At 58.6% G+C, this 24,390-nt stretch overlaps 1 protein-coding gene across 3 annotated transcripts in view; it reads left to right on the top strand.

The window, feature by feature from the left end:
• LOC142418746 (protein CEPU-1) overlaps positions 1–24,162 on the top strand; it is a 360,199-nt gene extending 336,037 nt beyond the window's left edge. For 2 of the 3 annotated variants that reach the window (XM_075521053.1, XM_075521051.1), the window contains 5 exons: positions 15,291–15,425; positions 16,125–16,245; positions 18,080–18,231; positions 22,331–22,363; positions 24,062–24,162. In XM_075521053.1, coding sequence (XP_075377168.1) covers positions 15,291–15,425; positions 16,125–16,245; positions 18,080–18,231; positions 22,331–22,363; positions 24,062–24,162 — 542 coding nt within the window. The remainder of the gene's footprint in view (positions 1–15,290; positions 15,426–16,124; positions 16,246–18,079; positions 18,232–22,330; positions 22,364–24,061) is intronic. The other variant, XM_075521050.1, reaches the window with a different exon arrangement.
• Positions 24,163–24,390: the final 228 nt, after the last annotated feature.

Genomic DNA, 24,390 nt, shown 5'->3' with positions numbered 1-24,390 from the left:
GAGGCGGTTGGAGGCCTGGGCTCCAGCTAAATTAACTGAAGCATTTCAACCGGCTCCAATCCTGTCGGCAGCTCAACCGTCCCCTTGTTTACTGTTGAAATAATTACTGCTTTGCCATAATATTAGCTCTGAGCCATGACTCCATTACCATTATCGCCGGAATATTACCCATTTATTATCTCCTAGCAACCCTGGAAGATGAACACTAGGCTTCAGAGACCAATTGTTTTACAACAGACAGGATCTTGGTGTGCATTGTTTAATGAGGTAAACTACATTATAGCTGGCATTAATTTGGCTGCGGTGCACTCCACTAAATCATTGTTAACCTGTAAATCTGCCACCGGTTTTGATGCGCTCTTAATCAGCGCGTGCCGGACAGATCGGTTGGGAAAAGGGTCACCGGCGGCCCGGCTCCGTTTGCACTGTGTGGGGTGCAAATAAATAGGTTGCAGTGCTCTTGGAGAAGCAGAACTTTGAGGTGGACGCTAGTTTTGTGCACGGTGGTGGTGAAGGAGAAGCTGGCACGGCCAGGGGTTGCTTGCAAAGCACGTGGACGTGTGCTGTGAGCAGCAACGGGATGCTGCCAGGAGCGGGGTCAATATTTAGCCCCTTGAGTGCCCGCAGCTTCCCCATGGGCTCCCATGGGAGCAGGATCTGGCCCAGCGGGAGCCAGGATCCGGCAGCATTGCACCACGGGCTCCGGGGTTAGCGTGCCACGTGCGAAGCGCTTGGTCGTGGGTGGCCCCTTTTAGCATTTCCCTTCCGCTGATGTGCCCTGGTTCCTCCTGCCTTTTCGAAGCGATGGGAGATGATGTACTTGTACGTGTATATATATATAAAAGTAATATTTTTGATTCCCCGCATGGTGGGAATGAACTCTCTGAGCTGATTTGTTTGCATATTTGGCGTAGCTGCCTTTAAAATACGCATCTTGGTACAAAAATAACAAGACCCCTACCAGCTACAAATGAGGCAATATCTTTCCCTTAAGAAAAGGAGGAAAAAGACCCCTCTCTGCTTCAGCGTATTCCCTAAACGTAGCTTTGCAATGTCACGCTTTCCCTCCTTGCCAGCGGCAGAACGTGCTCGGCTCCTTATCTCAGCCTGGGGAAGCGGGTGGGCCAGTTGCTCTCGTGGAGCCGCGGTGCTGCCGGTTGCTGCCCTGCTGGGGGGCAAAAGCAGGCAGCTCTGCCCGCACCCCCGTGTTTTATCCTTCGGCTCGTCCCGTCGGTCGCTGGCTACCTTTCCTACAAGGGCGAGAGCCGCTACGGTAATACAAACGTTCCCGATCGGTGCTGCCGCCGTGCCCGGCGCGAGGGAGCTGGCACCCCGTACCGAGCGGTATTAATAAGAATATTGGAGCTTGATTTTTCTCGCTCCCGAGCTGACGGTCGCGTGACAACCTCATCAGCCCTGCGTGCATGAAGCGGCGGTGGGACCGGGTTAGGGCAGCGGGGAAGTTTTTATTTGCTCCCATCGCCCGGGATAACGCCCTCGCCACGCCCGCCCGAGCATCCCGCGCGCCGGCTTTGTGCGGAGGTGGTGATTTTTGCACCGCTGGCAGCATCGCCCACGCCGGTGGCTTTCCTCCATCCCCAGCGGTGGGGATGGGAAGAAGTGGATACGTTAGTTATTTCTCTAGCGTGGTGGGACGAGGCGGACAAAACCCAATACGCCGCCGGCGTCAGCTTGCCGGATTTTCTGTCTCTTCTTCAGCGCTGAGCGCGGCTCCCTCCTTCCCCGGTAAACGTGTGGCTTTGTGTCGGCAGCTCGCTCCCTGCCTGGGACTCGCCTTTCATTCGGCTGGCGTGGGGAAGAGCAAGGGACGGGAGTGTCTGAGATTTGAGAGATCTCCACACAAATTAAAACCTTTTATCAGCCCCTAATAGCTGTGCAAACTAATTATATTTGGGCCAAACTTTGCCAGAGACTCCCCCGAGGTATTATTATAAAAATCTGAGCTGTGGAAACGCGTCCCCATTCTGTCAACACCGGGTCGCTTCAGCTATAGAAAACTCGGCTCCAGCTCGTTTTAGCTCCCATGATGTGCTTTGCATAAGCTGCCGCAGTTGTTTTCGGGGAGGAGAGAGCCCGGCTGGGCTGCCTCACATGTGGCCCAGCTCTGCCGAGCCGAGGGCAGGGCTGGGTGTGGGGGAATAGCACCGAAATATTTATTTGCCCGAGCCCTGCTAGCGCGGCTCGGTCTCCCACCACTCTTGGGGCTGCGGGCGCACAAAGGGGGCACCTCCGTCCCCGGAGGGACGGGACATCGTGATGAGGGGTGGGAAGGATGCCTGGAGAGGTGGTGGAGATGCTCAAAGCCCAGCAGGCGGGCGATGGGAACGAGCAGAGGGAGGAAGCGTGTCTCTGCCGCGAGGCTGAGCGTGGCTGCTTTTCCTGCTGCCAGCACGTTGCTGGGGGGCTTCTGATGGCGTTGGAGCCGATTTCCCCCCGCATTTGTTCCTTTCTTTTTCCCGGCATCGCCATTTGCTCCCTTCCTTCCCTTGCAACATCTGCTCCGCTCGCTGAGCTCGCACGGGGCAGGGCACCGAGGCCAAAGACGTCCCCCGTGTTCGCCCGCCCGCCCGCACCATCCGTCAGCGGAGAGAGACAGCGCGAGGAAATGCTTTGAGCCGACCTCCTGCCCTTGGGACGCTGGCCCCGGCGTGGGACGGAGGTTTTTGCCCCCCGCCGCCGTTCCCCTGCCGTCCTTGCGCTCTTCCTCGGCGCAGATTGCCGGCTAATGGGGTGGAGCTAGCGCGACCGCTCTCTATTAATGGAGCAGAATATAAACAGAATAACGCCTTCATTTCCCAGGCTGTGATTTCATTATTAATATACTTTACAGTTCACAGGTTGTTCATTTGCTTCCGTGTTTTCTCAGCTGGCGTAATCTGCGGCGCAGAGTGAGAAGAGTCATAAAATTTCCATTTCCAGTTGAATGTGCGTCCAATTCGCCGTGAAATGTTTCTCTCTGTCGTGAATATTAAGTGCCCGAGGAGTCAGTAGCCACAGGATTAGGCAGGGCAGGTTGCCAGCCCCTCTCTGCATCCTCGGGGTGCGGGAGAGACGTGGGTGCAGAGAAGGAAAGGTGGCAAGGTGAGGTCCAGGGAGCGAGGGAAGGACCGCGCGGCAGGGGGAGGAAGAGGGAAAGGGGGAGGAGAAGAAGAAACTGTGCAAAATATGCTGGAGGGAAAGGGAGAAAAGTTGGAGAGCGGCAAAGAGACCGGCTGCAAGGAGGGACGCGGTGGGCGAAGGATGCTCCGACGGAGCAGACCTGCGCTCCACCTCCTCGTTTCCCTGTTCCGTGACCTTGATCCTTGGCAGGGGAGATGTCGCACCAGCGTCTACTCCAGTTTGTAAATCAGTTGTTGGTGTCTGTGCTTGGCCAGTGCCGGGGGCTTTGGGGCTGTGCCCTTCCCCTAGCCTGAGAATGGATAGAAAGAGAGTTTCCTTGTCTCTGGTGAGGCTGAGAAACACTGCTGCGCTCGTATGGGCAAGGCGCTGAAACGTGCTCACGAGCCGGAGCTGCTTGGCTGCCCCGTTCCGAGCTACAGAATGGCAGTGAATAGCCCCGGCGTTACAGGCACCGCTGCACACGCAGAAAAAGGGCTTGTCACATAAATTGGGGGGGGGGGAACCCCAACAACACGTTCTGCTCGTGGTTACACGGCCAGCAGGAAAAGTGGGGAGATTTGTTGTGTGTTTAGTGTATTCTTTAAGGGTTTGTAGCGGATTGAACGGTCGCTCTGGGGCAGGGCAGCAGGAGTTCGGGTAGTCGGGGCAGGTGGTCCTGCCACAAGGCTGGGCAGGCAGCGGGCAGGCAGCGGGCAGGCAGCCTGCGCCGGGGCCGGCGGTGCCACCGCGGGGTGCCCACAGCTGCAGCGCCGCTGGCAGCGGGCACATCTGGTGGCACAGCTGGCCCGTTGCTGCAGCTGGAGGCGGTGAGGGATGGATGTGCCGCCCCGGCTCCCCCTCCCCTGCCCGCCGCCCCGTCCTTGCAGATAGCGGTGCGTGATGCGGTGTCGCTGCCAGGGGGAAGGGGACAAAAAGCCAAATCCCGGCGGTGTGCCCAGGCCGTGGGGGTAACTCGGGCGCTGCCCGGAGCCGATGGCACCATTTCCTTCCGACTCTTTGCTGAAATGACTTCTGCCACGGTATTCCTCACTGCAGGGGAAAAAAAAATGCCTCTTCCTTTCCCATCTTCTCTCGGTCAAGTCAAGATAATAATAGTCTTTTTCTGATCCCCTGAACTTTCCCATCTGCTTGGTAAAACAATGGCAATTCTTTTTCCTCCTGGTCTCTCTCTCTGTCTTCCTCTCTTTTATTTTTATCCTCCTACAGTATAATTTAAAGCCAGAGCAATGCCGTAGCCCATGGGTTTTTCCCCTTCCTGTGATACAGTGCTGTTATTTAAAATGGCTTTTCCCTTGCAGAGCAATGCCTCTCGCTGCCCTCCCAGCGCCCGTAGCAGGGCCGATACCTTCGCAGGAGTCCTGGAGAGGGGACGATGGGCTGGAGCGAGGGGGCTCAGCCCGGTCTCCGCTCCCCCTGTTCCCAGCCCCCCCCAGCACCCAGAGGCCAGCGTCCCTGCAATTCCTGGCACGGCCCCCCGCTCCCCATCTCCCTTCCCCGGGCTCACGGCATCCTCGCCAGCCCCCCGGCCACGCCGAGCCCATCCATCTCGCCGCCCGTGCCTTTCCCCAGCTTCTCTCAATAAGCCGCAATATTGCGAATGATCCTCCAGAAATGGAGACATCAGTGCCATAAAACACGAGGGACAGAGCAAGGCCACTGGGCTGGAAAATAGCATGTCTGAAAAAATAAAGACGGGCTAAAGATGATGGAGAGGAGACAGCGAACTTCACCCTGCCGTGATTCGGATGGCTCCGGGGGGTAAAGAGGGGTCAGGGGGTCCCAGGGGAAGAAGAGGGAAGGAAAATACACCCCATCTGCAGAAAGCCACGTCTGGGCTCGCCGGGAGCCGCGTGCAGGGATACGCAGGGAGAAGGGAAAGTTTCCCAGATCCCCGTGACTTCTTGCCAGCGCTGGGAATGGATTTAGCCGGCACTTGATGCTTATTTTTTCACTCTAATGCCATTATGCCACTTGCTTCCCATCCTAGGGATATTTTCTTAATGCGGCTGAAATACAGCTTAACTGAGGTTACAGCCATTTAGCGCTTTGGATTGCAATTGCTTCTTAAGAGCTTGTCCTACGGAGAAAGCCTTCGGGTTTAAATTTGTAGCCGGAGGGACCCTCCGGTCCTGGCCACCAGCAGCCGTTTTTCAGAGAAATCCCGAGGAAAGCGGGGCTCCTTGAGTTCGGCAAGAGCATCCCCGTCCCAGGGATGCTCTTGCCTGCAGAGCAATGCTGGTTGCGTGCGAGGGCGCGTGGTTGGGAGGGGATGTGGTGGATCTCGCCGCCGCTGTCCCAGCTGGGTATTTTTTTAGGGGGTGCTTTGCAAGAGATCTGCAAATAGCAGGCAGGAGCACCTCATTTCTTGGGGTTATCTCTCCTCGCCAAGCCGTGTGCACCACAGCTTCTCCTAGAGACAGCGAGAAAGCTGCCAGAAATGGGCTGGACTCCAGGAAAGCCAAGTTGCAACAGGATTTAATCGAGGAGCAGCGCTCCCGCAAACAGGATGCGTGTGTTTGTCTGAGCGATTTTCTCTGGCAGCATCTGTCACTCTCCAACATCTTGGTAGCATTGCAGCAAATGATTTAAACACTACCCACTGTACCCCATCTGTCAGGCAGCCCCTCCGCACGTATGGGGCCCTACCTTGCCGCCTCTCCAAAGGAACTCACCGGCAAAGGCTGAGAGCCAAACAACAGGACAAATTAAATCAAAAGCACAGCTTTGGCACCCAGGGGGAAAATGCACATCAGCTTTGACTTATTGCATGGCGCACGCTTACAAGAGAGAAGCAGCGGCTTTTGTCACTGCAAGGGGCCATGAAAAATGAATTAGGGCCGCTGCTGGGAGAGGGCACGCAGGAGAATCTTTTATTCTGGCGACGCTGTCCTCTCTCACCTTGCAAGCGGCAACAGGGAAAAAATCCCGGGGAGGAGGAAAGAGTAAGGAAAGAAAGGAGGGAGGGCTTCTTGTGGGGCGGCTCGTCAGGGTCTGGCTCTAGGCTGCGGGAGAGAGCATGGGAGGAAGCGTGGCTCGGGTGCCCCGAGAGCAGCATCGGTGCTCGAGCGGGAGCACGGAGCTGCCGGGAGATGCTGTCTCATCAGTAACTCTCTGGAGAAGGCTTGGCTCCGTGGGAGCCTCGATAGTTGGTTTTCACGTGCCTTTTGCACGCGTTCCTGCGAGGAGGCAGAAGAGCTGCGTGGGAGGTGTCTCGGTGCCAGTCGCAGCCTCTGCCAAAGCTTTCCTCTGGGAGCATCCGGCCCTCCCAGTGCCACCACGAGGGCCACCACCTTGCCTTCCGAGCAGGCGGACCCCAGGAGCCGAGGAAGATGATGTCCGGCTCTGTGCTTGCGAATAATGCATGAGTATCGTTAAGAAAAGCAGCCCCCTAATGAGCCCTACACCCACCTTTGCTACAGGTCTGACACCGCTTAGGCACTTTGTGAACTGCAGCCGTTGCTAATGTGCTCTAACGGGGTGGCATGTGCTGCCTGGACCCTTTCCTGGGGCTCAGGATCCTTCCCAGCACCCCGGGAGGAGGCAGGGGCTGGGAGAGGCCAAGGACAGTCGCTGCCAGTTTGCCGAGCCCCGAGCTGCCTCCGAGCTAGCCCGGCTAGCCCGGCTCTCCCCCCTGCGCAAACAAAAGGGCTCGTTCTTTATTCGACTCATTTGCTCCTGAGTTAGAGCCTCGTTCAAGGGTGGTTGGTGCCCGAGTTGTTTTGTTTTGTTTCTTTAAATATTAATTTCCATAAGCTACTTCTTGCAAGCGAAAGGTTTAATGCTCCTCTTTTATTCCCGGTAACAAAGAAGTTGTCCGAGGCGTGCAAACATCCCGGCAGCAGCGAGCCGTGCCTGCGCAGCAGCCGCCTGACGGCGACGAACTGCGTTTTGAGTATGAATTGCGGTGCGCAGGGGATGGGAGAGAAGCATCCCCGAGGAATCGCGGGTCCCGCGGCAGCGTCTGCCCAGAGATGCTCACCCGGAGAGGCAGGGCAGCGAGCCCGGCTGGCGCCGGGAAGCCCCCGGGATCCCCATCTTTTGCATGGAGGCATCCCTGACATGGCTTTTTGAGATGGAAGATTTGAGAGCCGAAGGCCGGGGAGCACAATAGAAGATAGACTGCTTGTACCTCATTGTCTGGAGAATAGATGGGCTGCGGGCTCCCGGAGAATAGGAGCTGCCACTCAGGCGGCTTTAATAGAACAGGCGGCAGATAGATTTCAATAAAAGAAATTAGTATAAATATTGTTAGCGGAGAAGAGAGGAAAAGTGAAAAAGATCTTGTTTGACGAGTCACAGTGGGAAACTTTCAAGGACTTAAAAGCTAAAAATTCTTCACAATGGTGCTATAATGGGCGGCTCGACTGACTCGGCTGCGCGGTGCAGCACCGGCGAGGCGAGTGGAGCGGGCAGGCATCCCCAGCGTGCCGTGGCACGGCTTTGCGCGGGAGGTCTGGCCCTGGACGCAGGGCGTGGCGGCGAGGTGGCCGTGCTGGGGGAGCCCGCTCGCGTCCCGGCTCCCCGAGCCTTGCTTTGGCTGTGCGTGGTGTGGATGCTGAATATAGGCTATAGGCTGGGAATGTAGGCAGAGCGACCAGGAGCAGGCCATGCGATGGCATCTGGAGGGTCTCTGCAAGTCGCATGTCCCAGCGGCTAGTGAGATGTGTTGCATGCACCCGCTTAATCCTTAAATATTTGAGTTGTTGTAGGACATGTGAGCCCCAAGCGTGGTCTTGGGGCTGACTGTAGATGCACTGAGCAAACGTAGCCACGAGGGTGGGTCCTGTCTCAGCTCTAGCTCTGAGTAGCGCAAGAAGTCGAAGAAAATGTCTTCCCTGGCAGCAAAGAGCAGAGGTTTGGCAGCGGGCTGCACAGCCGCAGCCTTCGTGATGGCTCCCGGTTGGTGGTTGCGTTCGGAGGGTGCCCGTGGAAATCCCCGTGTCCTGTCCCTGTGTCCTGTCCCCGTGTCCTGTCCCCGTGCTCACAGGCAGCCAGAGACGGGGCTTTCAGAAATACCGAAATATTGACGTGAGCAGAGCACCTCTGCTCACGTCAGGCCAAAATCATGCCCGGGGGGGCTTCTCCGTCGCATCTCAAGGGGAAACGTGAGGCACTACCGGCTCCCCGTTACGCCCAAAATAGTTGCAAGGAGAAGAGAAGCCAGGCTGCTGCATGGCCGTGCGCGAGGAGAGGCTCCTGCAGCCCGGGGGAGGAGGGGACGCCGATACCAGCGCAGGAGAAGGACTTTATGGCAAGCGCGCATCTATCGCTCACCGTGCACCTGCCCGGGGTGTGTTGGGAGCCCTCGGCGCAGCGGGCGGCACCGGCCACCCTTCTCCCTCGCAGCCCATGCCACCCGCGCACAAGCGCACGGGGCAAAATCGGCTGTGCGAGTTCTGCCAAATCCAATTTAATGAAGGGTACGAGTAAGGCAAACATGATGTTCCCCCTCTCTTTGGTGACACTGGGCACAACTGGTGACGGTCGTCGCCCCTGGGGTGTGAGGATGAGGAGGAACCCCAGGCTGCAGCAGCGGAGGGAGCTGCCGCAAAGCTCCCGCAGCCCTGAGCACCGCACAAAAGCCAGGCAGCGAGAGTACCGTCCCCTGGGGCTTTGCACAACATCAGGCCACGGAAACACGCTAATTAACACGGAAAAACATGTAAGAGGAGAGATTCCTTTCCTTGTCATCGGGAAACTTCAAAAAGAGAGAGGCTTGGCCCCGTGTAAGCGCGATGCAGACGCTGTGTGCCTGTTTCTGGGGTTACGGTCCTTCTTCTGAAGGCTCGTGAAAAATGAGGAGGAGGAGGTTCATACCCCCCATATCTGCCGTGCGCTGGTCGTGTGGGTGCGCTTTCTAAGGGGGTCACTCCTCTAAGGGGGGTCGCAGATGGAAATGGGCTGGAGCCTGTGATCCGGGGATGTAATATTCGCGAGAGGAGGAGAGGAGCATGCTCTGCTTGCCTGGGTCGATAGGGTAATCTTAAAAAAATCATTTTTTTAATGATTGCTCTGGATGATTTCCAGCAGGTTAATTACCCCCAATCTTTCTCCACCGGAGCGTGGCGGAGTTAAGCCGGCACTGGGGAGTTGGAAAGAGGGGGTGCGCGGAGGGGAAGCTGCCCTAACCGGTGTCATTCGCCTGATCAAAAGAAAAAGGGAAAGGGAATTTTTGACCTGCTTGAACTTCCTTCTGTATGTGTTAATTGAGCAGTCAGGAGCGGGTAATACTGATTAATAAGAGGTGAAGCAGATGCTTCCCCCATCTTTGGCCAGGGCATGTGCTGGAGGCAGCCCTAGCTCTTCTTTACCCGCGTCACCAGGGCTGTCCTGCCTGCTTGGAGAGCCCACGTTTGGGGTGATTCCTTCCCCCACCTCCTTCCCTGCACACCGGGAGCCGAGCTGCCCCTGCGATGCTACTAAATCACCCACCCTGCATTTTTCCGCCCGCTGCCACAGCGGAGGAGAGGTGAAGCGGGTCTCGGATGCCGACAATTCGCTCTTAGTACCTTTGTGTGTTTTATTTATTTACTATAAACTGTTATAGGATGGCCATCACTACCTCATCGGAGTGGCATTTGAAATATATGGCTCTCGGTTTTAGCGCGTCACTTGGAGTCTGCACAATGTTAATTTTTATTGCCAGAAGTAGCCATAAATTGATAGTTCAGAATCGCTGTAGGGACTGTAATTAACTAGTTACTATTTCACCTCCAAAAGGAGCAATGTTTCACGCTCTTACTTTTACTTATCTGGAATCAGCCGCTGTCAACATCTGCTGAAGCCCGTATAAAGATTTATAGACCTTGGAGGTAAATATTGACTAATGGGCAGCTTGGCTTAATGTTCACCTTGAAGGACAATAAATTGTGCTATTGATTGAAATGAGATGTCAATAGCTGCATTGTTGTAAACATTTTAATAAAATTATCTCCATAAAATATTCTCCTTCTCCGGCCGATCCGTGCCGGGAAAATGCAGCGGCACGGCATAACGGGCAGGGTAGCGCATCGGGACCGGCCCTGGGACTTTGGGCATCCCGAGATCGAACCCATTGCAGGACCCCATTGCAAAGGTTGCGCCTTTGAGCTTCAGAGGCGGAAATATCGCAGCCCTGGGCGGCTGGGCTGGCTCGCCTCGATCCCAGGTGCAGGGAGTTGGGATGCGCCCGTGGCAGCGTGGAAGGTAACGCCTCGCTGCTGGGTGCCGCGTGCCGTGGGGTTGGCGCGATGGGCCACGTGGCTCGGGGCAGGGGCAGGGAGTGCTTCCCTAGGGTTGTGGTCCTCGGGAGCTAGCATGGTGCACGGAAGCGATGACGGTAGATGTGCCGCTTGCCTCTGCACCACGGGACGCTGGCAGGACACCGCGGCAGAGAGCAAGTGCCTCGCTCCCAGTTCGGCGAAGCTTTTTCCATGGCATCGCGGGGCAGCGTTCGGCCAGGGAGAGCCATAAGCGGTGTGTCCTGGAGACCTGAACGTGGCTGCAATGGCGAGCCGGGGGGACAGTGGCGTGTCATTAATTTGGGAACATGCGTTCGCTTTCCGGTGAGTTATTATCTTGTCAGAGGCTCAATGGAAGCAAACGGGTAGGAGGAGGCAGAAGGGAGACGAGTCGAGCTGGGAAAATGAGGAGCAGCAAGGGAAGGAGAAAGGCAAGGAGGGAGGAATATGGATGCACGAGGCATCTGCCCACACCTCATCGCATCCACGCTGTGTGGGACCCCAAGCGCAGCTTTGCCGTCTGTTGGGTCTGCCTCGGTGCTCCGTGCCAGACCAGGATCTCGCCTCCGCAGCTCCCCACCGCCGTGACGGCCAAGCTCCTCTGCGCCGGGGGCCTTGCAACGTGTGGCACCGACCGCTGCCTTGTTGATGGCAGTCTCTCTAATGTACCCACAGTGGCTTGTCCGTGCCACACGAGAGGCATCAGTCGGTTATCTATGCCTCTGTATTTGGGGCTGCTCGCTGCCGTGACGCTCGGCCATCTCTGGATGGAGGCTCCCGAATGCCACGCCGAACGCTGCTGAGCTCCCCGGCTCTGCTCATGATGGGGGCTCTTCATTGTGCGTTGAGTCCGTCTTGGCTATTTTGCAGCTCTGGGCTGAGTTTTTCCCCTTGCTCCTTTGTGCTTGTGCTTCCCCTTCCCTGAGGTTTTTTACGGAGATCTGCAGAGTTGCAGGTCTGGCAGAGCAAGTCCTAAATAGTGCATGGCGGTCTGTGCGCGGGCTCCTGCTCGCCGAGCAGGTGGATTCAAGCTCTGGTTTTCCATCTCCCCGGCTCACACCGGGTTAGTTCATCGTCCTCGGCCGATGAGCAAGGATTACGCTTTTGCCTAGTCCATGGTTGTTCCATTTCTGGCCTGTATTATATTATTAGTATTAATAATAATAATGATGGGAGCTGGCTTTGCTGGTTTTCTAGCTCCTGAGAAGATGAGAGCTCTCCCATTAATTCCTGCAATATTTCAGCTCCTAATTGTGCTCAAGCAGAGGCAGCCTTGAAAAGTTCCCACCATCAATTTATGCGGAGCAGGGCTGGTAGCCCTGGGGGAGCTCCCGGGGCCGCGGGGCCCTGGGCCGGCCCTGCCCCGAGCATCCCCGAGCTCCAGGCGCTTTCGGAGGCAGGGACCGTGGCAGTTGGGTGCCCATGGCGTTGCTCTAGCTCCAGCCTCGGGCGAGCAGTGGGAGCGGTCCCAAAGGGCCTGATGTGTGCGAGACATTGGACAAATAGCCCCCATCCAAAACCTGGGCTGGGGCTTGCCTCGCTCCTAAGCCCGGGGAGCTGAGCTTCACCCAAAGCAGCATCTGTGTCCCCGTGCAACCCGGCGAGCAGATAAATGTCCCTCCCGTGCCCCGCCAGCCCCGAGGGGACCCCAGCAGCCACGTGACACGGGCACCCTGTTGCTTTCTATAAAGCAAGGTCTGCACTTACAGATGGCGTTTGCTTAACCCCAGCCCTGCTCCCTCGGTCCCATCTATTTGTTTTCCCATTCCTGGCGGTCACTCATGAATGAGATTTGTCCAACCATCAACAAGACTTCCCATTATAAATAGGCAAAAATGCAGAGGCCAGGGAGACGAGTGGTTCGGCAATTACTCTCGGTCGGCACCTTCGCCCCTCGGCCGACGCGGGTGCCGGAACGATCCGGCAGCGCGGGCAGCGGCAAAGCGGCTTTACGGGCCCGGTTTTCCCGCAAAGCCCCTTGTGCAGGAGGGGACGGGGGTGCGGTGGGGTGTCCCCGTCCCCTGGTGTCACCCGCTTCGCCAGCGGGAAGCGCTGCCCTTGGGGCAGGGATCCCTCGTGTCACCTTATTCCTCGAGATGTAGTAGCTGGTGCTAACGAGGCAGGATCTGGCCAGAGGGACGATCTTCCTCGTGCTATCATCATCGTTATCTGAGCACAAATAATACCGGATCATGCTCCGGGCAGAAGCAGGCGTCAGCTCTGGTGCAAAGCATCCCGTTTCGGTCCGGGGCGGGCTCTGAGCGTCAGGGTCGATGGGCTGTAGCGGAAATCCAGCGGTTGCCAAAGCAAAGCATGCCAGACCCTGAAACCCTGAACTCTTTGTGCTCTGCCTCTCCGTCGGCCGATTACCACGTATCTCAGACTTCAGTGCTACGCTGGCACAGAGGAAGCCTTCATCTCTCAATTTCCAGAGCTTTTGCAGGTGGAAAGCTGACCCTCGCAGTTACTTTAATGAAGTCTTTTGCTGGGTAATGAAACGCACTCGAGCTGCTTTGCTCACAGATCAAACCGGGGACGCACGCTACGGCGAGAGCTAATTCTTGCTGCGTGCGAGCCGGCTCCGGCGCGCTCGGGAAAGGGCTTTTGGTTAGTTAGGAAGTGGAGTGTTATCTGAGCCTTTGCACAAACCGGAGTCAGATTTGTGCGCGGAGCATCTGAAGGACACCGGCTGTGTCGTTATTTTATCAGCAGGCAGCGCTGTGCTACAGAGAAGCCGATTCTAGGTCAGCCATAAAAGGGATTTTTTTTTTTCCCCCCCCTCTCTCCTTTTCTTGCAGCGCAGAGTGCTGCAGGCCCGCTGGATGTAACGCTGCAATTTGCGTGTCTCCAAAGGATATTGATTTTGGGGTAACGCCTTCATATCTTGCCCTTCGGTTGCGCTAAGTACCGATGAGCTCAGCGGTTTTGACTGCGAGCCGCTCGGGTGGGAATTTTGGCGCGGGGCGGAGGGCGTGGGCGAGTGTCAGCAATTCATCACGGCAGGTTGCACGGGAAAACTTGCTTCAACCCTTTCCGAAGAAGCTGGCGGGGCAGCGCAGGGCCGCCTTCCCGCTTGGGGCAGCCTGGCGCGGTGGGACGCACGCCACGCGTGCACGCAGGCTCCTCGGTTTGGCTGCTGAGCGTGCGAGGGAGCAGCGGACATGCAAAGTCCCCGGGGCCACGATGCGGAGGTGCCGGGGAGAGCCAAGGTGCGATGTCGTTACAGCTGAGCGTATTTGCGCTCGTTTGAGCTGACAGTAGCAGCGCCTGGGATCGCAGCAGCGGGATCCCAGTGGGTGCCCGCCGCGGGAGCTCGCCATGTCGAGCTGTGCGGGGGCGTTACAGAAATTGCACCGGTGCTGGCGCGGGGCCCCGCGTGCGCACCCCCGCGTGCGCACCCCCGCGTACGCGCGTACCCCCGCGTACCCCCGCGTACCCCCGCGTACGTGCGCACCCCCGCGTACCCCGGCGGTGGCGTGTGACCACGCTCGCTATTTACGTACCGCAGGACGAGATGCTATAAAAGTATCAGCCGGTGGGATGCAGACAGCGTGTGCGTCGACGGGAGCCTCCCGCGTGTATACTTTGCATGCATTTGTTAGGAGCAAGACGCATACGGTTGACTGGTCACGCGTGGCAAGCCGTGACCCGTTGGATCACGCTAGCGCAGGGATGTGGTAGCCGGATGGGAAGCGAGGGCGAGCACAGGATCGCCCGACTCTGCCGGCCGAGCTCGCCACGTCCCCCGGGGACGGGGACCTGCGCTCGGCCTCTCTGCCATTGGCACTCACTCCCAGAAACAGCTGTCCAGAGCTAATTTATTTCCTAATGCTGCAGCAATGTTAATTTATAAATTACACTGGTAATTCGAGCTATTATTAATTTCAGATGGTGTAGGGCAAGCCTAATTAAAATATGACACCAATTGCCACACATATGTACCAAGGACTACCGTTTAAAATTTATAGGAATATTAAGTGTGACACTGGTCTCGGAGATGCTTCGCACAGTAATTACGGCATCTCGGCTGCGGGAGATCTGATGGGGAGATGTAAACCAAAGGAAGGGAGAAGTTGGCCCTGTTCGGGGGCTTTCGAAAACCCGCTCGTGCCGTTCGTTCAGGGGCAAGCGGCGTTCCTCCGGGACGTTTAGCGGATGTGTCCTAATTGCCGGGTTTCTTTCTTTGACTCTGCATTTGTCGTAACGCCGCGATCTCTCTCAACCCGGAGACTATCGCGGCCCGACACCTGCACCGCGCCAGCCGAGCGCCGTGGGTTTCCAGGAGCGCTTCAAAGCGAAGCGGGCTCTTGGAGGGAAGCAAGGGAGCCGTAAGATGCCAGACAAAAGGAAAGGCTGCCGATCGCATCTGCCCGGCTTGGAGCGAAACCGGGAGCTGCGGTGCAGCGCTGGCGGGGCAGAGGGGGGCGAGCGTGGCCCTCCACGGGGAGCGTAGAAATGAGCTTGGAGAGGCACAGGGACAAAGCCATTCAGCTGAAGGGAGATGTCGGCACCGCAACTAACGGGGATAAACTGGCTGTGAATTAATTGAAACGGAAAAATTAGAGAGGGGTGTCTACGTAGAGCGGGGCGAGCCCGGCGGTGCCTCCCAGCAGGAGGGTGGGATGGGATGCGCGGACGCCCAGGAGAGGTGATTTCAGGTTGTTCTAGCAGGGTGCAGGTTTGGCGAGGACCGCTTTGCTCATCCTGCGCACGATGGGGACGTTATCTCCAGCGAGCGACGCGCTTGGCGGGGCCGGGGCCACCGCAGAGGTCCAGCGCTTGCAGACGCGTTTCTGGCAGGGGTTTTCTTGGGGTGGTGGGGCGCAGGCGTGCCAGGAGCCGGGCCTTGCGGGGTGGGTGTCACCGCGGTCGCAGATGCGCACAGGTTTGCCGTGCCTCCCCGTCACTCACGGCCCTTTCCCTCTGCAGCCGTGGGCTTCATCAGCGAGGACGAGTACCTGGAGATCACGGGCATCACGCGGGAGCAGTCGGGCGAGTACGAGTGCAGCGCCTCCAACGACGTGGCAGCGCCCGTCGTCCAGCGAGTCAAAGTCACCGTCAACTGTGAGTAGCCCGGGGGCTGTCGGGGACCGGGGGTGGCGCGGGTCACACGCCGCCCTGCGAGGGCGCGGGACTTTGGCGGTGGGAAGCAAGGCGAATCCGTCCTGCGGGCCCCAGAGCTGAGACAGGCAGCGGCAGTTTTCTGAGCAGGTGGTGTTTTGGCCTTTTTTCCCCTTCTTTTTGAGCTCCGGTTTTTTCCACCACCTCCTCCTCAGCTGTCTCCATCAACCTGGGTTTTCTGCCCATGGTGAGATGCTGTGCTGATAACCTCCAGGGAGAGGAGAGAAGTGAGCAGTAAATAGGAAATTTTTTTCTTTAGAAAAAATGCGAGAGAGAAAGAAAGAGAGCGAGGAAGAAAGCCGCTTATTTCGTGCTCAGACAGAAGTGAAGACCCTCCTAAAGCCCTCTCTGGCCACCCCTTCAGCTGCTTGGGGCTAGCACAGGGGCACATCTGGTGCCCAAGAGCTGGGGGGCTCCAGTCCTTGGAGGAGCCCTCGGTGGGCTGCGGCGTGGGGTCCCCCATGAGCCCGAAAACCCCTGGACAGCAGCACCAGAGCGGCAGGAGCTGGGCATGGGCTCAGAGATGATTTTGGCTCCTTCCCCTAAGCAGGGGAAGAAAAGGGAGCTTGAGGAGCAAGGGAAGGGGGTAGGATGCCCCAAGGCTACTGGGCGTTGACCCCAGGTTTCCCATCTTCCCCTCAGACCCACCGTACATCTCGGATGCGAAGAACACCGGGGTGCCGGTGGGGCAGAAGGGCATCCTGCTGTGTGAAGCCTCCGCCGTCCCCTCCGCCGACTTCCAGTGGTACAAAGACGACAAGCGGTAAGAGCCCGGGGGGGGCAAAACGGGAGGGCACGCACCGACCCCGTGCAAGCTGCGCCCAGGGCCAGCAGCTTCGGCATTTGCTAACCGGGCCCCTCTCGGCGATGGGGCTGCGGTAGCCGGTCGAACCTCTGGTAACCCTTGGCTCAACCCGGGTCTGGATGCGGGGGCAGGTCCCCTCCCACAGCAGCGGGTTGTGCTCGTCGGGGGCTAATCCGGGCGTCTCAGCAGGCGGCTGGCATCCGCAGCGCCCGCCGCTCGATATCTATTCAGAGCAGGCCAGGGCTTTATATTTAAATCAGCGCTGTCTGCGTGGTGGAAAATAGATGAGGGGCATTTGAGGGGGGGGATTTTTGCAGTGGCCTCTGTCAGGCGGGTTTTGGCCTCCGTCTGGGTGGGGATACTGCTGCCCGTGCCTCCGTTTTACGGTCTCGTGGTAAATCCCCGCTTGGGTGAAGCATAATGGCCAAGAGTGATATTGGCAGTGCGAATCCAAGTACTTAGGAGCGCATGAAATCCCTGTCATCTTTTTAAACACTTTGGCCAGAAGGCAGCATCAGCCTCTTGCTCTCGGAAAGGCAGAAGAAACGTGCTGTCGGTCGAGAGAGAGGGTTTGCTACGCCTCGGAGACGGCCCGCCCAGTGCTGGGGTGAAAGTCGCCCTTTTTGGTCAACCGGCAGCTCCCGTCGTCCTGCCGAAGCAGCGGCACGGGGCCGTGGCTGGGGAGCGAGGCGGGGAGCAGCGCAGGGTCCCGCTCTGCAGCACACGTGTGCGTCTGACCCCAGGCAAAGCTTTTTTAACCCATTTTTGCATTGCTTCTCCCTGGGAAGCCCAGAGGGGCCGCGGTGCATCCAAACACAGGACGAGCCACGCAGGTCGCTAATAAGGAGGCGTGTTTTAGCCGAAAAAGATGCTACAGTAGCTACGGGGGAGGCTGGGGCTGCCTGCCTAGGCTGTTTTGGGAGGAAAGGAGCAGGCGGAGAGTACAAAGCAGCGGATGTTTGCATGGCAGATGAAAGGCTTTGCTCAGAAGTAGGTCAGATCATAAGGGCCCGTGAAACAGCGGCAGGAGCGGGCTCAGCCCACCCGGATCGGCAGTCGGAGCCCGGCAGGGGTGATGATGGGGATCTGGCTGCTCCCGGGAGGAAGCAGCAAGTAAAAGAGCCGCAGGAGCGAAGCGGAAGGGGGGCACCGGTTCGGGGAAGTCAAAGCACTTGGTTAAGGCTTCACCGTTTGTGACGGCTGAGAAGAGCATCGGCCGCCGTGCCGGCGTTGGGGTCCACCAAAGGGGTTTGCAGGCGCGTCTGCTGCCCGAACGTGCCGCCAGCCCCGTCAGGGGCGTGTGGGGAGCTGGCGGGGGGCGGGGAGGGGGAAGGTGCGAGAAGGCACCCCGCAGAGCCGGGAGGGCCGAGGAGCCCTCGAGGCCAACGCGAGCGGGAAGGATGGGTGGGAAGGAGCTGGTGGGAAGGGTGCTTCTTCCCACCAGCTTCTGCTGGGTGGGAAGGAGCCTTTCCCAGGTACCCTCCTGGGGCGTGCGAGCATCCCTGCCTCTGCACGGCATTTGGCAAGCCCCAAAGCCGTCCCCTTCAGCAGACCGTGAGGATGCCTGTAGACGTCGCGGGGACAGCGTGGGCTGGCAGCTAAGGGACGAGAACCCAGCAGAGCAGCTCCCATGTCTCTCCCAATACATTCCCTCCTCCCTCTTCATGCCTGATCTTTCCCCCAAGCTTGATGTCCCCGCTCTCAGGCAGGACCAGCGGGTCACGGAAAATAGCGGGTACTTCTCCTCCCGATGCCGTCCCCATGACCCTCTCCCCTTCTGCCTTTCTCCCAGGCTGGCTGAAGGACAGAAAGGACTGAAAGTGGAGAACAAAGCCTTCTTCTCCAGACTGACTTTCTTCAACGTCTCCGAGCAGGACTACGGCAACTACACCTGCGTAGCCTCCAACCAGCTAGGAAACACCAACGCCAGCATGATCCTCTACGGTGAGTAGCTCCGAGGGAGCCGGCCGGCTTAACGGCGAGACGGCCGACGTGCGAGACACGGGAAGGGTGTCTCTTGTCTTTTGGGGGAGAGGTGCGTTTGCTGCTGATCCTTTCTGCCCCGGTACGTGGGTCGGAGGTTGCGGCGAGCCCAGGGAGAGTGTGAAAGCCTCCAAACCTAACTCCTGACGCAGGCCCCACGTCTGCCACTGCTCTGAGGTGTTTGGCACCTCGTGTTCGAGGTCCACCATCGATGCAGAGTTAGGACTTGGCTGTGGGTTTCCATCTTCTCGCTCTGACGAATACCTAGGAGAGTCTCTGTCTCAAGGCATCCTCCTGTGTTGATCAGCGGGAGGAGAGATGGTGCTCAGGGTCGTCGTGGCAAACCTGCGGGACCACGCCGCAGGCTGCGGTGCGGTGCACCCCGTGCCCACCCGAAAATAAACAGCCCCCGTGGCTCCGCCACCTTCCAGGTCCCATTTTGTGCTCCTGCCAAGCAGATATATTCTTACTGACGGTGCCAGAGAGAGGCGGGAAGGTGCAGGGGGCAGGGAGCAGGAGCAGCTCTGTACCCTCATCCGGGGGCTGTTTCCTCTGCGTGCTGGAGCTGGGATGAGAGCGATGGGTCCATCTGACACTGCTCATGGTCGGGAAGGGCTGTAATTGCTCAACACATTTGTCAAGCCTCTTCAGGCGGCAGCAGAGCCAGAGCAGGGGGCCGCGCTCCCCAGATCCCCCTCACGGCCACCAAGAGCTGGAGGTGGACGGCAGACCTCGTCCCCAGCCGCTGCCGCGGGGATATTTCCCTGCCAGGGATACGGGGCGGGCAGTCCTCACTGCTGAACATACGGGAGAAGCGAGGCTTGGGGACCTCCGTCCTCTCCCGACATCACCCCGGCGTCGTCCTCCTCCTTGCCACCCACCCTCCCCCTGGCAGTCCCGCTCCGTGGCGAGCGCTGACCGTGGGTGACATTAATACCGGCCCGTGGTAAGCAAACCATGGAGCGGTGCAGAGGTTGGCATTAATCACCACGAAGAGCCGGTTTGATGGAAAGCGCCGGTTTCCTACGGCCTCGAGCCGTCCTGGTATTGCAAACCCTTTCCTAGCGTGTACGAAGGGTTTAATTAAACCCACAGAGAGCGTGCAGGAGACCCCCTCTTCCGTAAGAGTGATGGGACTGGAGCGCGGCAGGGTCCCGGTGGGTCCGAACATGGGGGCTCGGCCGGCTTGTAGGCGTGCGATGGTTGCAAGAAGTGGAAGGAATACCCCGTGAGAGAAAGGAAGCGTTGCAGCGTGTCCCTGGAAAGCTGCTCGCTTTGCCACTGTCCTCCTGTGTATCCTTGCAGAAGGCAATGCCCATCTCGTGTCTTCTTTCCGTCATCACGTACGCGCGTGGGAAGCTTTTCTGGTTCAGCGGGAGCGGGCACGGTGACCAGCTTGGCAGGGGCTCAGTAGGTGCTTCCGTGGTGTTTGTCACCCTTTTGCCGTGGCCGTGCAGTGTGTTGTGTCGCTCCCCCCCTAAAGCAGCGCACCCTTTTTTCCTCCCAGATAGTTTTGTTCTCCCTGGAAGGGGGACGATGTATTGGCAACCAGCTGCCGTCATCCCGGGCATCTCCGTCATCCTGGGCATCGCCCGTGCCGGTGCCTTTGCAAAGTCGTAAATAATCCACCGTCGTGTAATTTTTCCCTTCCGTTGCTTTCTCCCTGAGCGCACAAGCTCAAGCAGCGTGCGCCGGGCGACTTGCAAGGCTCTGTGCCGCGAAGCATTGTGTCCCTGCCTGTTCTGCTTTGTCTTTTCCTCACCTCTTGTCACTGTATGTCTGGAGGGGAGCGGAGGGGGAGACGAGCTTTCCTCGTCCCCAGGTCCCTGGGTGGGGCGGCTCAGGGCTGGGAGGCTGGGCGCTCAGCGGTGCAGAGCACGCCGGGATAGCGGGCAATCCTGAAGTACGCGTCATTTTGTTTAGGACGTCCTTGCAGCGTGGCGAGCAAGGCGTGTTGAGACCCTGGGAAGCGACGTCCGCTTCTCGCTATCCTCATGGAGGGGCTGGATGTGGTTCGGGGGAGCCCCAGGCCAGGGAAGAGGTTGCTTTGGGGAGAGCGGAGGATGCCGGGCTTTCCCGGGAAGCACGCTCCGCAGCTGCGGGGCCTCGCCAGCGGCATCGCAGGAAGGGCTCGGCCTCGCCGGCTGTGGGTATCGGCAGCTGCGGCAGAGGAGCTCGTCCCGTCTCGGATGCTTGGCTCCGTGCCCGCGGCCCCGACGTGGAGCTAACCTTGGATGTTAACGAGCCTAACAACCATTTGTTCCCCAAAAAAGTCCGTGCTGTCAGTGATGAACATTAGCGTCTTAACGCTGCCCGTTAAGCCATCATTAGCGTTGCCTAGGAACTATCTCGGCTCTGTTCCCCACCGGGCTTCCTTATAATTGGTGTCCCCAGTAACCCCATTTTTCAGGGAGCCAGACACCTCTGGCACCGCAGAGCCGCCCCGGCCCGGCTCCGTCCTTTTGTGGCTGTGCCAAGCCGGTTGTGCCAAGGACCCGGCGTAGCCTGGGCTACGTGTACATCCTACGTGTACAGCCTCGATGTTGTAGGCTCCCTACGGGTTTACGGGGTTTAAACCTGAAGTAGGACCTCGGTCTGGCATCTGCCGATGCAGCCTGGATGAAAAGCCCCCTAAGTTAAAGACAGCTTCTCCCTGCTGACGGCTTTGAGAGCTGTCAAGTATTCGGTTTCTAACCCACGAGCGATGTTTTGTATGACTCGTGCCATCACGGCAGCGTCGGGCAGGACGCAGCGAAGCGTCCTGCCAAAGTCTAAGCCCAAGTTTCGTGATCCCCCTTAGCTTTGTCGGTCTGACTCTGACTCCCATCGGGGAATGAAATCGGAGTCCTTTGACCGGCTGTAATTTCCATAAAGCCACATTGATTGAATAATCCTTTCAGTCTTTTTTAATTGAGTCCCCTTGGGGGGGCAACAGTTCCCCGGTCTGCCTTAACCCACGGCGGACCCACGGGGACCGTGACACGCAGGGGTCCCCGGCACCGCCGGGAACAACCCCCCGTAATTAGCAGGAAGGCGGGTGGCCCCGCGCGCTGCTATCGAGCGTCACCGGGCCGAGCTCGCCGGTCCCTAAGCAACCGGATCCTTTGGTCTGGCGGTTAATGCGTCTTTATTTATTGTAATGAAAGACGAGAGGGAAGTGGCACGCGATGGCTGCGCTACCTGCGGCACGAGAAACATCGCACCCATGCGGTTTTGGGGGACCAATTTTACGTGTATCCCCTTTTCCTGAAGCCAAGCGAGCGTTTTGGGGATTCCCCCCCACCCCCAAATGGAGGTTTAATCCCTGCGGGTACTGTGACGTGAGCCTTTCCGGGGCCGTGCGACAGAGGCTAATGTAGCGTACATCTTTTAATCCTTTTTTTTAATCTAATTTTTCAGGGAGGTCAACTAGTGCTTTATTTAACATGTAGCACTCGTTATTATAGGCCTGCCGTCTCATTCAGCGGCTCATTTGGTGCTGTCTGGGACGTGATGGAGTGTTCGGTGGAACCACATCATTTTGTGGGGTTTGGGGGGGTGGGGGGGGAAGCCCTCTGCTTCTCCCCCGTCCTGCGGTCCGTGTTGCTTCCCAGAGGCTGGTGTCGGGCAATAAACCCTTTTGGGATGTTGCAGGGGATAAACCCATTTGGGATGTTGCAGGGGATAAACCCATTTGGGATGTTGCAAGACGGATGGGCCCCGAACCCGTGCCGGAGGGGAACGGGAGGAGCGTGGGGGAGAGCTGAACCCCCAGAATCCCCCAAATCCTAGCCCCTGCACTGTGCTTTTTCCTTGGGGTGCGACTGCGGACGTTGCCGGCCCCACACCCCAGGTCTGGGGTCCCGCAGGCGGCTCGTTTCAGCTCGTGTGCTTCTCTTCCCGGACAGGGGCACCGTGGCCCCAGAGGACTAGGGCGCGATTCGGGCAGCAGCATCGCACTTGCTATCCCATCTGCTTGTTTTCCCCGGCCCCAGGTCGAGGGCAGGCTGAGCGAAGAGTCTCGAGCCTGCGCTTTCCATTGCCCTTTTGCCTTAACTTTCACTTGTTCTTTAATTTTTAGAAGAGACAACTACCGCTCTGACACCCTGGAAAGGTCAGTAATTCGGGGCCCCTGCAACGCCAGCGCTCCCCCTGCTCCGTTTCCCTGTGGGCCCCTCCAGCTCCCACCCCAAGTTGTCCCGGCGGGAGCCGTGGCACCCACCGCCTCGACCTCCCGCCCCACCACCCCACAGCTCCCTTTGGTATAGCGATGAATTAGGGTTTTCTCACCGTTGCCTAGCTGCCCTCCCATCCTGCCTCCTCCCCGCCAGCCTACTGTGCCCGTCTGGTGGTGGTCTGTGCCCTCTGCATGCCTTGTCCCCCTGCCGTGGTCCCCCGCTCCCGTGCTCCCTTCCCCATCGCCGCTGCACTCTCCTCCCTGTCGCTGGGGCGAAAGCAGGGATGTCTCTGTGGTCCGCTTTCCCCGTGTTGCTGTGTAAATGGGTCTTGTGGCAGATCCTTCCTCCTCTGGGATGCTTCTAGTGCCTTTTTGCCGGGATGCGGTAGGGGTGGAGAGGCGTTCGGTCCCCTTCCCGGTGTTATTCGTGGCCAGGGCGGCCGGCACTCGGCCAGGCAATCTTATCGGCCGGCCAGCCGGCTTGGTGTCATCTCGATTTTGGGGCTCCAGAGCCAGGCGGCTTCATTTGTGATGGAAGTGATCAGCCCTCGGGATGACTTGTAGATGTCGGGAGGGCTACGGAGGTAGCACGGAGACGGTCACGTCTCCAGATTTGCCCTTGTGCACGGCTTCCCGGCCATGCCAGGACTTGGGGCTAAGTGGGAAGCGTTGTGAGGTCTCTGTGAGTGTGTTGGAAGAGTGCTGCTGGCGGGACACCAAACGGTTAATGGTTCTCAGTGCCCCGGTCGGGCTTTGAAGCGAGGGGATGTGTCCTGGGGTTTCAAAAGCACAGGTCCATCAGACCCCGTGGGCAGCCCCGCTCTGGCGGGGCACTAGCCTGGATGCCTTCCTGAGATCTTTTCCCCGCCTCGTGTTCCCCTGGGCCAGCTGTTTGGGGTGTTTTGGTGAAAGCCGCTGGGTCAGGCACCCTCCACATCCTTTCCCGTAGTGAGCTAGAAGCTCCTCACCCCCTGTGATCCCCAAAGGCGTGGATGGGCTTGGCTCTTCTTGACCACCCTTCTCGTGCCATCTCGTTCTTCTTGAGATGGTCCGGGCCGGTGGGCAGAGCATTTTGTCAGTGGCAAGCCCCACGCGGGCTCTGGGGAGGTGCAAAACACCGAGTCCCGAGTGCAGTGCTGCTGGCGGTGTCTCTGCTGGGTGGTGATTGCGTCCCCCCAAGGGAGGCAAGCGGGGAGCAACGGGGCGGTCGCCCCTGCGCCCGGCTCGCTGGGGCTGGCAGAGCGTGGGCCGTGTTGGGCAAAAGCTCCCATCTCCCCGACAAGCGTGGCTGGAAACTTGGACAAATTTTGGAGGAGGGGCAAAGGGCGTTGGAGGAGGTCGCTTGGCGGCGATGAGCAAGGGGTGGTCTTGGGATGGGGACTCGGGGCCAAAGTGGGACCGTGGGGGGGGTTGCGTCCCAACGACCGGGTTTGGGGGGGACAGGGACGGCTAGCACCGTGCTCGCAAGGACGGCCCGGGCGGATGGGGGTGCCCGGGAGCTCTCGCACGAGGCGATGCCACCACGTGCAATAGTGGGCCCAAATGGTGTGGCTTTGTTGGGGTTTTTTTGGTTTGTTTTACGGTTTTTGTTGGCTTTGTGGCTAACCACGCGGGCGTTTCTCTCCCTTCCCGCAGGCCCCGGTGCAGTGCACGACGGGAACAACGGCGCGTGGCGGCGAGGCGGCTGCGCGTGGCTGCTGGCCCTCCCGCTCGCCCAGCTCGCCCGCCAGTTTTGACCCGAGAGCCGGCCCGCGGAGCAGCGGCGGCGACGACCACGGCCAGCGAGCGCAAGCAGAAAGGAGAGGAAGAAGAAGTGTTCACCGTTTCCGAAAATAATCATAAGAATTGAGAGAGTATCCGGCCAGGCCACCTGGGGGAGGGGGAGAGAGGAAAAACACGCAAAAAACCGCAACGGGAATTTGGAAAGGAGAGAGGAAAAAAAAAAAATCCAAGGCTTCCTGCTG

This window comes from Mycteria americana, chromosome 19, assembly GCF_035582795.1.
Source record: "Mycteria americana isolate JAX WOST 10 ecotype Jacksonville Zoo and Gardens chromosome 19, USCA_MyAme_1.0, whole genome shotgun sequence".
NCBI classification, from domain to species: domain Eukaryota; kingdom Metazoa; phylum Chordata; class Aves; order Ciconiiformes; family Ciconiidae; genus Mycteria; species Mycteria americana.
The sequence above is the reverse complement of the archived record's forward strand: the minus strand, read 5'-3'. Positions and strand labels throughout refer to the sequence as shown.